The following is a 14,065-nucleotide window of genomic DNA, read 5'->3' as shown; positions in this document are numbered from 1 at the left end:
AAAGCAGACCTTGCATCTAAAATGCAAGGCCCCCTTTATAAGTGCCACCCTCTGCCATTTATTAAATGCAAAGTAAGCAATAACAAAAACCTGTAGAAGGAAGAAAGTAGATAACAAATTTTACCATTCCCCTGTTTCGCGTGCGGCGCCTAGACAATTCAACAACATCCTCCTCCCGTGAGATCTATATTGCCAAAAGTATTGGGACACCCCTCCAAATCATTGGATTCAGGTTTTCCAATCACCTCCATAGCCACAGGTGTATAAAATCAAGCACCTAGGCATGCAGACTGCTTCTACAAACATTTGTGAAAGAAACGGTCGCTCTCCGGATCTCAGTGAATGTAAGCGTGGTACTGTGATAGGTTGCCACTTGTGCCAGAAGTCCATCCATGAAATTTCCTTGCTACTAAATATTCTACGGTCAACTGTTAGTGGTATTATAACAAAGTGGAAGCAACTGGGAACAATAGCAACTCAGCCATGAAGTGGTAGGCCACGTAAAATGACAGAGCGGGGTCAGAGCATGCTGAAGAGCACAGTGCACAGAAGTCGCCAACTGTCTGCAGAGTCAATAGCTAAAGACCTCCAAACTTTGTGTGGCCTTCAGATAAGCACAACAGTGCATAGAGAGCTTCATGGAATGGGTTTCCATGGCCAATCAGCTACGTTCAAGCCTTATATCACCAATTGCAATGCAAAGGGTCGGATGCAGTGGTGTAAAGCACACTGCCACTGGACTCTAGAACAGTGGAGACGTGTTATCTGGAGTGACAAATTACTCTTCTTTGTCTGTCAAGCCGATGGATGTGTCCGGGTTTGCCAATTGCTAGGAGAAAGGTATTTGCCTGACTGCAAGTGTAAAGTTTGGTGGGGAGTGATTATGCTGTGGGGTTGTTTTTCAGGGGTTGGGCTTGGCCCTTTAATTCCAGTGAAGGGAACTCTTAATGCGTCGGCATACCAAAACATTTTGGACAATTTCATGCTCCCACCTTTGTGGGAACATTTTGGGGATGACCCCTTCCTGTTCCAACATGACTGCGTACCAGTGCACAAAGCAAGGTCCGTAAAGACCTGGATGAACCAGTTTGGGGTAGAGGAACATGACTGGTCTGCAGAGAGTCCTGACCTCAACCTGATAGAACACCTTTGTGATGAATTAGAACAGAGACTGCGAGCCAGGCCTTCTCGTCCAATGTCAGTGCCTGACCTCACAAATGCGCTTCTGGAAGTATGGTCAAACATTCCCATAGACACACTCCTAAGCCTTGTGGACCGCCTTCCCAGAAGAGTTGAAGCTGTAATAGCTGCAAAGGGTGGGCCAACTCCATATTGAACCCTATGGACTAAAACTGGGATGCCAATAAAGTTCATGTGTTTGTAAAGGCAGGCGTCCGAATACTTTTAACAATATAGTGTGTGTATATATAAGATCTAATCAAAGGGGAGGTGTGGAGCACGTAAAATTTATATCTTGCACTTTGGGTGCTTAAAGAATAGGTCAACTCAACATTTAAATATTGCTAACAGGTGTCTGTTTTGCTATGTATTTGTTACATTTGTATTGCTTCCTTTTGTGTGAAATATCCGGTGATCCTGCCAGTCCCTTAGCTTTCCTATTTCAAACTGATGATGCTAGGCATGGAATCACACCTATCCCAGAGTGGTCAGTTTTCTGGCTGTGCTGGGAGAACGGTCTGCCTATCCTCCAATGAGATTGAGTGCATTCATAAAGTATTTAGATCCTCTTCACTTTTTTCAATTTTGTGTTGCAGCCTTATACTACAGTTGTTTAAATTAATGTTTTCATTGCAATCAGCAATCAGTACCCCATAATGACAAAACAAAAACAGAATTTCTGAAATGTCTAAATGTATTAAAAATAAAAAATTGAAATATAATATTGGCATTAGTGTTCAGACCCTTTGCAACAACACTTTAAATTTAGCTCATGTGCCTCCCATTTCTTTTGATTATTGCTGAAATGCTTCTTTGTACACCTTGATTGGAGCCCACCTGTTAAATTGACTGGACATGATTTGGAAAGGCACACTCACGTCTATAAAAAGCCTCACCAATGACTATGCATACTGTATCAGAGCAAAAGCCATGAGGTCAAGGGAACTGTCTGCTGAGCTCAGAGATAGGCTTATTGCAATGCATAGATCCGGGGAAGGCTACAAAAAATTTCTGCTGCACTGAAGGTTCCCAAGAGCACATTGGCCTCCATAATTCTTAAATGGAAGAACCTTGGCACAACCAAACTGGGCAGCCGGCCAAACTGAGCAATCAGGGGACAAGGGCCTTAGAAGGAGGTGACCAAGAACCTGATGGTCATTTTAACTGAGCTCCAGAGATCGTGTTTGGAGATGGGACAAAGTTCCAGGACAACAATCACTGCAGCACTCTTCCACTCTGGGCTTTAATGGCAGAGTGGCTAGATGGAAGCCTTTCCTCAGTGCAAAACACATGAAAGCCCACTTGGGAGTATATTTGTTAGCTCCAAGCGGGCTTTCATTAGTTTTGTTAGTTTTTTTTTTTTATTTTACAAGGCAAGGGTTCACATTTACTGTAATACAAAATGTTTTTATTTTGCTAAGCTGACTTTTATATAAGAGCCCTTGCTTGTGCAACAGGGCAGCAGCATATGAACAGCATCAACAATTTTCATGCTTATTCTGAATGTATTTCCATTTTGCAGCCAAACTGCAGGATTAAGGAAGGGTTAAAACACCTGTAAGGGTTTGTTGTTCACACTATTGCGGGTTCAGGAATGCCTGTAAATTGCTTGTGTTCCCGCACCCACAGCCAAAATATGCTGCTCTTTTTTCAGATGCAAAACATGTTCCTTGTGGCTGTGTTTAAAAAAAAAAAAAAAAAAAAAAAAACTTAGATTTTTTGCCTGCCAGAAACATGGGTAGAGCAGATCATCCAAATGAATGGGCTGCTGTCCCTGCACAAATACAAACCACACCACATACTACATTGTGAACCTAGCGTTTAAAGATCTTTTAAAGACATTAAGGTTTGGCTGGTGTATAGTATATCAATGCACTAAGAGAAAAAACTGTCTCTAACTAAATGTTCCCTAATTGCACATTGTATGATATTTTGAGCCCTAGTTCACACGGATGTGGTGTGGAATTCGCAGCGTTTTCAATGCGATTTCCACACTGCATCAGAATCACACCCTATTCATGCGAACCGCTGCGGGTATATGTTAACCTGAAAGCGGTCCACAAAACGCGGTGCGATGTTCAGAATTGAATCGCATAGGTGGGAATTCCTATGTGATACAATTCTAGTGTGGACCCAAAAAAGCAAAAAAGGGTCCTGCAGGTTTTTGGTGTGATGTGAATAGAGCCATATAAAATGTATGGCTCCAATCGCACTGCACACAAATTGTATGTGATTTACACAGGAATGCGGTGCGGTTCCTGTGCGAATCACATTTGATATACTGCACATATGTGTACCCAGGCTAAACCAACTATAAAGTCTCGTGTTCCTCCCTGCTGCAAAGAAGCCAATTAGAGAGGTAGGGAATATTTACAAAAATATATATTCTAGGTATGCTGTGTGAGTAGCAACACATAACAAACATAGTGGCATTTTTCTCAAATTTGACTGCCAGTGGAAATATACTCCAATCATTTTTTTTCTGCTGATTAGCTAGTGGTGGTTAAATAGCGCATAAGGAAAGAAAAAGTTGGGAGGACCCTGCCCACAAGAGCTTCCAACCTAGAGGAAATGGGGATGTGAGACAAGCCAAGTGTAATAAAATGTAATTACTTTATGGAAATGCTACATTAACCAGTGATTAGGTTAGATTTTGTTTAGAACAAAAATAGGCATTTGGGGAAGATGATGGCATAGTGGATAGTGCTAACAGGAAAAAGAGGTAACTTAAATAAGAAACTGTGATGGGAAGTAGAATAAAAATTCTGATGTGAAATAAGCTATTGAAATATACTTCAGGAAAAGGGGATTTTATAGAGGTCTGACCTGGGAAAGTTGGGCTAAAAAAAAAAAAAAAAAAAAATCAGGCAGATGGCAAAAGACTAGACGTCCGTGTTGCCTTTTACACTCCTGCTACTGATCCTTTCCCAATTACTGACTTGCTATGCCTTGTTCTGCACTGTGTGGGGGAGTTCATCTTCATCATTCCAGAGCTGTGAACTGATGTCCAGTGATCTGATTACTGGTAAGCAAATATTCAAGAATCAGGAGAGCTTCACTTAACACATCCACAGCAGTGCAGTTTCTACTTCAGCAGTGATATCACCAAATCCTTCACAAAGTCTTATAATGTGTGCACAATTTTTAGGCAAGTGAGAATTTGACCAAATCATCATTTTTATGCATATTGTCCAGCTACAAGCTGTATAAACTTGAATGTTTATTGAATTTAAGCATATCAGGTGTATTTGTGTAATGAGGGAGGTTGTGGCCTAAGGAGATCAAAACTCGAAGATCAAGTTTAGTATGTGTTCTTATCAGTATCCAGTAGGGGTGCTTTGTTGTCATTCTTGACTTTTGGCAAGGATGGCTAGCTGATAGTACCCCTGCTGGTATGATGGGGGCTCTGAAGGCTAGTACCGGCTGGAACAGAAACCGAGGAGCCCACAGGCTGTTGTGGCCTGGGAGTAATTCCCCCGAGAAAACCGTAGGGGCCCAGTTCCTCCTGATTTGAAGGGGTCTGCCTTCTCTGGCTGGGGAGTTCGTGGAGCAGTGCCCCCTTTTGGAGTGGTCGCCCCAGGGGTGCTCTTCATAACATGTGGGGGTGGGATCCCACGTGTGAAAAGTGCACATGGTCACTGTTGTAAACACTGTTTCTGCACTGTGCCTTTTAGGGCTAGGCCAGGTCCAGTTTTTTTGCTACGGGCCTCTGGGCCTAGCTAGTGCACAATTGCATGGCCATTTCTTTATTTTTCTCCACTGTTTGTCACTTTGTCACTTTTTTTGTGTGTGTTTTTTTTTTTTTCCTCACTGGATGGAGGGTGTGGGACCTCGGGCCTGCCCTGACATCTAGGGGGAGGATGTGTGGCCCTCAGATTCCTTCCTCCACCAATCCTTGGGAGTAGGGGGGGGGGTCTCTCTTCAGAAGAGCTTATATCAATGTGTGCATAATTATTTGGCAGCTTCTTTTCCTCAGGCAAAATGGGCTAAAAGAGATTTAACTGACTCTGAAAAGTCAAAACGTTTTCCAGAGGGATGCAGCAGCACTCTTGAAATTGCAACAAAATGTTTGGTTCTGTGATCACGCCCAAATATCTTCACAAATAGTCAAAAGGGTCGCAAGAAACGAGAGACGCAAATTAACTGCCAAAGATTTGAGAAGAATCAAACTTGAAGCTGACGGGAACCCATTATCCTCCATTTTCGTCATATTCCAGAACTGCAACCTACCTGGAGTGCCCCAAGGACAAGGTGTTAAGTGCTCAGAGATATGGCCAAGATTGGGAAGGCTGAAACCCGACCACCACTGAACAAGACACAAGTTGAAGCATCAAGACTGGACCAAGAAATATCTGCAGACAGATTTTTCAACGGTTTTATGGATTGCTGAGATGAGTGACTCTTGATGGACCAGATGGATGGGCCCGTGGCTGGATCCGTAACGGGCACAGAGCTCCACTTCAATTCAGATGCCAGCAAGGTGGAGGTGGGGTACTGGTATGGGCTGATATTAGTAAAAAATTAGCTAGTTGGACCTTTTTCGGGTTGAAGATGGGCTCAAAATCAACTCCCAAACCTACTGTCAGTTTTTAGAAGACACTTTTTTTCATGCAGTGGTACAGGTAAAAGTCTGCATCTTTCAAGAAGACCATGATATTTATGCAGAACAATGCTCCCTTGCATGCATCGAAGTACTCCACTGCATGGCTAGCCAGTAAAGGCCTTAAAGATGAAAGAATAATGACATGGCCCTCTTCCTCACCTGACCTAAACCCTTTTGAGAACCTGTGAGCCCTTCTTAAACCAGATATGTCCTATAAAGGAAAACAGTACATCTCTCTGAACAGTTTTTTGGAGGCTGTTTGCTGCTGCACAAAAAAATGGTCGTCAGCAGATCAAGAAATTGACACTCCACGAATGGAAGGCTTATGGCTGTCATTGCAAAGAATGGTGGCTATATTGGTCACTGATTTTTTACATTTATTTTTTTGGCAGATATGTTTGTAAATTTTGCTGGACAAAAGTATTTATGTAAACTCATCCATACCTGGGGTTTAGCTTTTAAAGGGGTTCTACAGCTTTAAGGTTTTTTAGCTTAATGCATTTTATGCATTAAGGTAAAATATCACCTGTGCTGCACAATCTCCCCACCTCCCCTTCATGGAATGCATGAAGGTAAAAACCCTTCAGCCTTTACAACCACTTTAAATATACCAAACTAGCAAAAGTGACAGAGAATTTAGACAAACCTATACTGACAGGGGTGCTTACAGTGGTCCTCCTTTTTTTTTTTTTTTTTTTTTTTTTTTTTTTTTTTTTTTTTTTTTTTTTTAAATTTTCATTTATGTAAAATATTTAACCCAAAAGAAGAAGAAAAGTTTATTTACCTGCAAATGTCCAAGGGTGGTTCCATTGCTTCTCTACAGAGTGGAGCCACCCTAAAGCAGGAAGTGTTAATGTCAGGATCACCAGGTAAAAAGTACTAAAATAAACAAGTGTACCCACTGTAAGTAAGGAATGGTAAGCAGTAATATATTAGATTTGTTTTGGAGATTAATAGCACTTTTAAATGTTTCTTGCCGGTTTTTCCTAAATGTATTCAATAATTACCAATTTGGTTGCTCATCTTAGAAACCAAGCTGTGTTTACTGTATAGAGCTTACTTGTTTCATGGTAGATGTATCTATAATGTATAGATGAGTCATTTGTGACTCACGGAAGCAGAGCTGCAATCTGTGTCAAATGTATTTTTACCAGACCCAAATCTAAGATTTCTAATTGAATGTTCACAATGTATACCAGTGGCTAAAATCTCTGAAGGGGAACAAAGTGTGTGTTCCCTGTTGATTTAATTTTTTTTTCCGTGCAGCAGTGTTATTTCGGCAGTGGTTACAAAAGCAGACATGATAAACCTAAAATACAAATACATATTATTTTCTTTGCTGTGTTCTCCAGCCCAAAAGCCCCCCCCCCCCCCATTCTTTTAAATATTACTTGTTAGCATAGTGGTAAAGTTTTTACACGCTAGCTCTGTCATTTTTTGGGGTACATAACCTGTCAGATTACACATGAGTTTTGCAGGACATGAAGTAGCTGGGAAGAGTGGGGGGTTGATTCAGGAAGTTATGAGATCAGTCTGTAAAAGTGACACCCTGCCAAAGGCATGGCTGTGCAGGGGTTTCTGGGAAGTGGTGTTCAACTCCGTGCAGAGAAAAAATACCCCCCCCCTTTAGTGATGTCAGCGATAATAAGCCCTCCCCTTTACTGGTATCACTGTCAGCAGTAACAAGTCTCCACCTAAGTGGTGGCAGTGACCACTTCTGCTGTATCAACCCCTCTTTTTTGGTGTTACTGTCATCAACAAATGTCCCTATATCATTACTACCACTGACACCAATGAACAGCATATTTATTGTTAGAGGGGAGTTTATCATTACTACCACTGACACCAATGAAAACTCCCCTCTAACAATAAATATGCTGTTCATTTGTGTCAGTGGTAGTAACAATTATTTACCCAATTATTGGTATTAGTACTATATAAACCCTCCTTTAGGAATACACATCCTCCTTTACTAGTGTTCAGTTAAGTTATTTATGTGAGCATACACTTCCAGTGTAGTACAAGGTCTGCTTTAAAGAGTATGTATGTATATACAGTATCTCCCAGAAGTGAGTAAACCCCTCACATTTTTGTAAATATTTTATTCTATCTTTTCACGTGACAACACTGAAGAAATGACACTTTGCTACAATGTAAAGTAGTGAGTGTACAGCTTGTATAACAGTGTAAATTTGCTGTCCCCTCAAAATAACTCAACACACAGCCATTAATGTCTAAGCCGCTGGCAGCAAAAGTGAGTACACCCCTAAGCATATGTCCCCATAGACTGCTTGCTATGGGGACACACAGAGGAGGAGCCAGGATTGCTGGTGTGGTAACTGAGAAGAGGAGGATCGGCGCCACTCTGTGCAATACCACTGCACAGAGCAGGCGAGTTTAAAATGTTTATTTTAATAAATAAATAATAATTTTAAAAAAGTAACACTTTATGGTTGTTTCCCCATGAAGATTAACCTCCCTAGCGGTCTGATTATGTATTATTTCTGTGCTCAAAGCGGTACATTTTTTTGCATGGAAATATGTTGTCTTTTTATTGTAGTCCTGTAATTCTTAGGAATAAATCACTGAAATCTCTCCGAACAAGAGTCTAGTAAACATCCTGGGTATGATAAAATTTGAAACATGAAATAAATTATAATATAAATAATCATAAAAAATAATATAATAGAAATGTAATCAAACCAAAAACACTGAAATTTGAAATAGAGCGCCGAGTTAGCACGTCATTGAGCTTAGTCGCAGAATCGTTTTCAGTGTGATGACGAATTTCCCCACGAATCATCACTCAATTCTGCAAGTGGTTCTAATTCACTATCGCTGTTCTCTAGCTGGTCTAAAACCGCTTTTGACCTAAAGGGACGCTTTTTGAACGCCATGGACGTTTCTCAGTTTCCAGGCAGAAAAACAGTAAAAATGCAGGCAGGGTACAGGACAAAGCACTAGGGACAAAATGTATGTGAAATGCTTTGATACAGTAATGTTTTACTATGTGATTTTAGTGTATTGAGTGAATGTCCCTTGTAAAATTTTTGAATTTCCCGCTGGTTCCGTCCCCCTGTACGTCCCGGCGTTTGCATTGAACGGAACCCGGAAGACGGATGCCGGAAGAGATGGCCGGGGATGCTGCAGGGGGGGAAATCGCAGGAGCGAAGGACAAGGTAAGTGCTGGAGGGAATCCCTGAGCAATGCTGTAGGGTAATCCCAAGTGTAGTTTCGGGGTTACCGCTTCTGGTACTGAAAGATAACCCCGAGCTACACTCAGGAATACCGCCAGGGGGGTTAAGTTTAATTTATAAAACGCACTCCCTTTGTATACGACAGTTGCAATTTAGTTTGGAAAGAAACAGTGACAAAACACAAGTCACAATGACTCTTTGGGGTAGTTGAATAGTTGAGTTTGCCACACCAGCACTTCCATAGGCTAAACTTCTATGAAGACAAATAGGACTAGTGTCACTCTTACAAATTACACTTGTAAGCCATCATAGCTTGAGGACCCAAGTATATTGTCAAACTTCCATAATTGTGTACAGTGTTATGGTTTATTACTACATTACACAAACTGTGTCTGGTAACAATAGTCTTGTGCATATTCATCTTCTTTACATACTGAAAAGTAGAGTTCACCCCTACAAGCACCTTCCTATATGCTGTCCCATGGAAATACTTGCTCATCTGAAGATATTTTGAATCATCCATGAGGGGCACTTCTTTAACTCATTATTAAATTGTTCTGTTTTTTATTTTTCAAATTTAGCTGAAGACAAACACAGGAACAATGTATTTATGATACAGTTTTAATGTTTAATCCTTTGAGTGTATTACAGAAAATATTAGAAAAGACTAATGCAGGCCACTTCTTCTTCTTTTCTTTTTTTTTTTTATCAGTAAAAAAATCCCATCATTGCTATGAAAATTGGCCGATTTATTTTCCAAATTTACCAATCAAAAAAATCTGACAAAATCCAGAAAAACGTCCGACCAATTAACCCATTAACGGTGCGAAAATCGGCCCGTTTTTTTTTCGGCTGAAAAATCGGCCTATTTTCGACCCATCTGTGGCCTGCATAAGGCCTGGTTCACACCTGTTCCTTTTTTTTGTAGTGTTTTTTGCATTTTGCAGAAACACACTACAGTCCATATAACATGGTTTCCTATGGGACACACTTTATCTGCGTTTTCAGTTACTGCATTTTGGTTAGGGTCCGGGACTTTTTTCCCCACAGCAGATTGCAACATAGGTGTAAACCAGGCCTAAGTCTAACATTCTGCAGAATGCTTAATGAGAGGAAGCTCTGCAGTCTCCTTACATCTGATACTTCCCATGGACTTGCTAGATTTATCTTTTTATCTTGTGCAGAGAATGGTATACCTGTAGGGGATTTGGTAGAGCGTGCAATGGGCACTGTCCACTCTAACTTTTCAATAGTGTTTTGGAGCATTTACCAGAAGTGTGCTACGATTTTGTTAGCTCTGCAATGCAAGAATAAAACTACTTTGGACATATTTTTGCACTACAGAGTTATCTAAAGCAAAACTGAACTTTATCTGAGCACCACAAATTGAAAACCCTAATTCATTTTTCCCTTTATGGAAATTCAATCTCTCTATTTGTCCTGTTTACCATTATCATTGAAAGTAAAAGAAAATCCCAAATTGTGGGCTTTCCCCAGAAAAGTAATAGGAGGGGAAATCCTCCAATGTGGATACTAATTCTGTTGATCTGGGAGTTCCCAAGGATTTCCCTTAATTTTCAGGGATTTTCTCTCACTTTGTTTTGGCTATGGGATAGGAACGGAAGGAAAATCTCAATAGGATAGCAAAAAAAAAAAAAAAAACCGACGGGTTACAACCCTCTTATGCTCTTCAAAATGGAAAAAAACATGTTTTACCTATAGTTCTACTTTATAAATTGACATATGAAGCCAGGGGCTGTTTTTCCATATTTAAAGTGATAAAAATGGATTGATTAGGTTTTTCTAGAAACTAATTTGGTTAGGTTCTGTAGTGTACAACGTTTCCTAGTATAACATAGTAGCATTCTTAAAGTTCCTGTGTGCGCTAATATTTAGGTCCTCAAAAATCCCCAATATGTACCACTTAAGGTTACAAATATTGGGAAGCAATATGTGTGTTTAGTGTCTGCCATGTTTCGCTAACCTGACACGTGGTTAACAAAACCTGCAGGGCTCAAGGCAAGTGTGGAATGTGGGATCTAAAGGCTTGTCAATTGCACTGTATGTTTTCCCCTACTGCTGACATCAAAAAATATATTGGCATCAGTAAATACAGAATTCTCATCTTTGGTGTTTTAAAAAAAGATAATGCTAGTCATTGTTTTTGTCGTGTAATGCTAATATCCATGGTCTGTAAATGTGTACAATGGCAGCGGTAAATGTACTATGCTAGGCTGTTTTCGCAGTTCATGTTACTTTAGCCATCTTTTATAAAAATGTTTACCTGAAGTTGATTCATGGGCTTCTCCACAATGGCAGTTAGGGCCCACACTTGTAGAATTTCCTACCCACATTGTAATCGGCTCAGAACAGGCTGGCGAAAGATCAACTACTTGGAGCCCACATATAGTTAGTGTTACTAAACCCATGATCGTGCATTCACCATATCTGGTCTCCCACAGTACAAAGAACATGGAAATGCAGTTATTTTGGTTTCTATAAACTGCTAATTACCTTTTCTCATCAACAGTACATAGCAGTCTTGTGATGTTGCAGTGTCTGGCCGAGCACTGGTGTTAAAGCTTGTAGGGGGAGTTTTCATTCTCCTCTGACCTTTTTGAGGCTGCATGACCCCTGACCTTCTGTCTGGTCAGTGCTGATTGGCCCTTTGCTAATCACATGCACCCTCCAAAAAAAAAATTGCTGTAGCAATACACACCAAACTGAGCATGTTCAAAGTGCCTCCAAGGGCTCTGAACTATCAACAGATGGATTGGGGAATGTGGACGAAGGGGAGGATCAGAGAAGACAAGGATCAAACTGCCTTTTTACACAATGCGGAGGAATAACCCCTTAGGTTCCACAGTGAATATAACAAGCATGCTTTACTACATATACAGACTGATTTTACTGTTGTTGGTTTAGTAACACTTTAAAAGCAGGTCTAGTAATGAAACTATGAAATATCAATGCTTAAACTAGTAAAAGTCTAATGTTTAGTGAAAATCAAACGTCTCTGCACTAATGATGTGACTGGGTTCAGGTCTTAATCTGTCGCTATCATTTTCAGGACCTTAGGTAATAGGCAATGAAAAACAGAACAAAATATGATTGTGTGTCCTATGGAATAAGATGACAGCTCTAGTTGTTCTCTTTTCCTGTGATCTTTTAAAACTATTAAACCAACAACAGTGTTTTAACGAGGCCCATCCAGTTTTTCTGATCACACAGTGCCTTCAAATGCTTAAAAGCTAAGATGTATTCTGCAAACGTAGGTGGGCCACAATGCAATCATTAGAGCTCTGGCCTAAGGGCTCATGCACACTGCAGCTGATTAAACTCATGTTTAGGAGATGTTCTGTGTTTTTTTTGTTTTGTTTTTTTTCTTTTCCAGCAGCCCCTGAACTCTCCCTAATGTTTTCCTATGTTTCTATGTACATTGTCCTTTGCAGGCAGTTGAGTTTACAGTCTTTATTTTTTTGAACACAGAAAACTTGCTTTCGGGAGTAGATTTTATCAGTGTGCCAAATGCTTGTAAACGCAGCTAACATAGTTAATAAGCGTTTGCATTTGAAACATTTTTTTTAACTCTTCCATTTCCAGATGCTGTTCAGAGCCTTTTTTCATAATGAAAAATGCATGTAAAGCGTTTTCCCGGTACTCGAATGGACCTGGTACACCATATTTTGAGGTTTCGCATGAAAGCAAATGTTAGCTACTGCTGCAATAATTTCTGCACAGAAATGAGCTGGAACACATCCAAACACCACAAAAAATAAAAAGACCGTTAATCTAAACAAATACTGCTCTCTCTGCTTCTGCTCTCTTTATTGCTCTCAAAATGTCTGAAGTAGTAAAATTTTTACTGTTTTTCAGTGCATTCTGGGCATTTTAGAAGGTCTTCTGAGGTTCTGGTTAAAAAAAAGCTTCTAAACGCAAATGCTCATAAACGTGGTATGCAAACACGGCTAAACAGATGTTTTTTAACTTACGTTTTCCAGCAGTCAGTTTCCATCGTTCAGAAGTGTCCCATGTACATGGGGCCCAAGACTTTTGTGCCCCTCCCTTTTGAGCACAAAGTGTAAAGGGGGAGGTCATCCTCGCCAATTGGTTCAACCCATAGATGTGGGAAGGTTGGACTACAGCTCAGTCATGAGAGGCTTGCTCACTGCTTTATATGACCCTCCAGATTTTCTTTGGGATACTTGGGTATTTTGCCAATGTGTGTAACTGAATGTGAATGTGCTTGTGTTTACAATCCCATGGTCAGTTTAGTAATTATATCTAGTCCACAAGTTTGCTTTAAAAGATCCTTAGAAAACTAAAAAATATTAGTATGATTCATGGCAACTGTCGTTTTAAAAATCTCTCCTCTGTAGTCAGAACCTTAAGCCAAAATATATGTAAATCGGGAACATTTTAAGAAGTGTGTATGTATATGTTTTAATTTTCCAACCATTTCTCTGTTTTCATGCAGCCAGGAGCTATGGTCGCAGACGAGGTAAATACATTGAGAATTGTTTGGGTGTTCTTGCTTGATTCTTAGGGCAGAAAACAAATCAAGCTGTTTTTTTGGTGATGCAATAATTGAGCTCTTTGAGATAGAGATAGAGATATATATATATATATATATATATATATCTATCTATGTACACACACTGTATTGCCATAAGTATTAGGACACCCCTCCAAATCAAAGGATTCAGGTACTCCAATCACCTACATGGCCACAGGTGTATAAAATCAAGCACCTAGGCATGCAGACTTCTACAAACATTTATGAAAGAATGGGTTGCTCTCAGGAGCTCAATGAATTCAAACGTGGTACCGTGATAGGCTGTCACCTACACAAGAAGTCCATCCGTGAAATTTCCTTGGTACTAAATATTCCACGGTCAACTGTTAGTGGTATTATAACAAAGTGGAAGCAACTGGGAACAGAAACTCAGCCACGAAGTGGTCGGCCATGTAATATGACAGAGTGCTGTCGGCACATGCTGAAGCACACCGTGCACAGAAGTCACTGTCTGCAGAGTCTGTAGCTAAAGACCCCCAAACTTTGTGTGGCCTCAGATTAGCACAACAA

At 40.3% G+C, this 14,065-nt stretch overlaps 1 protein-coding gene across 2 annotated transcripts in view; it reads left to right on the top strand.

The window, feature by feature from the left end:
* CPEB3 (cytoplasmic polyadenylation element binding protein 3) overlaps nt 1–14,065 on the top strand; it is a 164,794-nt gene that overhangs the window by 108,604 nt on the left and 42,125 nt on the right. The window contains exon 5 of one of the 2 annotated variants that reach the window (XM_089690292.1): nt 13,457–13,480. The exons of the other annotated variant lie outside the window; for it this stretch is intronic. Within the exon in view, the coding sequence (XP_089546418.1) occupies nt 13,457–13,480 (24 nt within the window). The remainder of the gene's footprint in view (nt 1–13,456; nt 13,481–14,065) is intronic. 2 annotated transcript variants of the gene reach the window in all.

The sequence above is a fragment of the Staurois parvus genome, unplaced genomic scaffold (assembly GCF_062004578.1).
Source record: "Staurois parvus isolate SC_StPar_1 unplaced genomic scaffold, SC_StPar_1.0 ptg000525l, whole genome shotgun sequence".
Classification (NCBI taxonomy): Eukaryota; Metazoa; Chordata; class Amphibia; order Anura; family Ranidae; genus Staurois; species Staurois parvus.
Note: the sequence above shows the minus strand (reverse complement) of the source record. Positions and strands in the feature narration are given on the sequence as shown.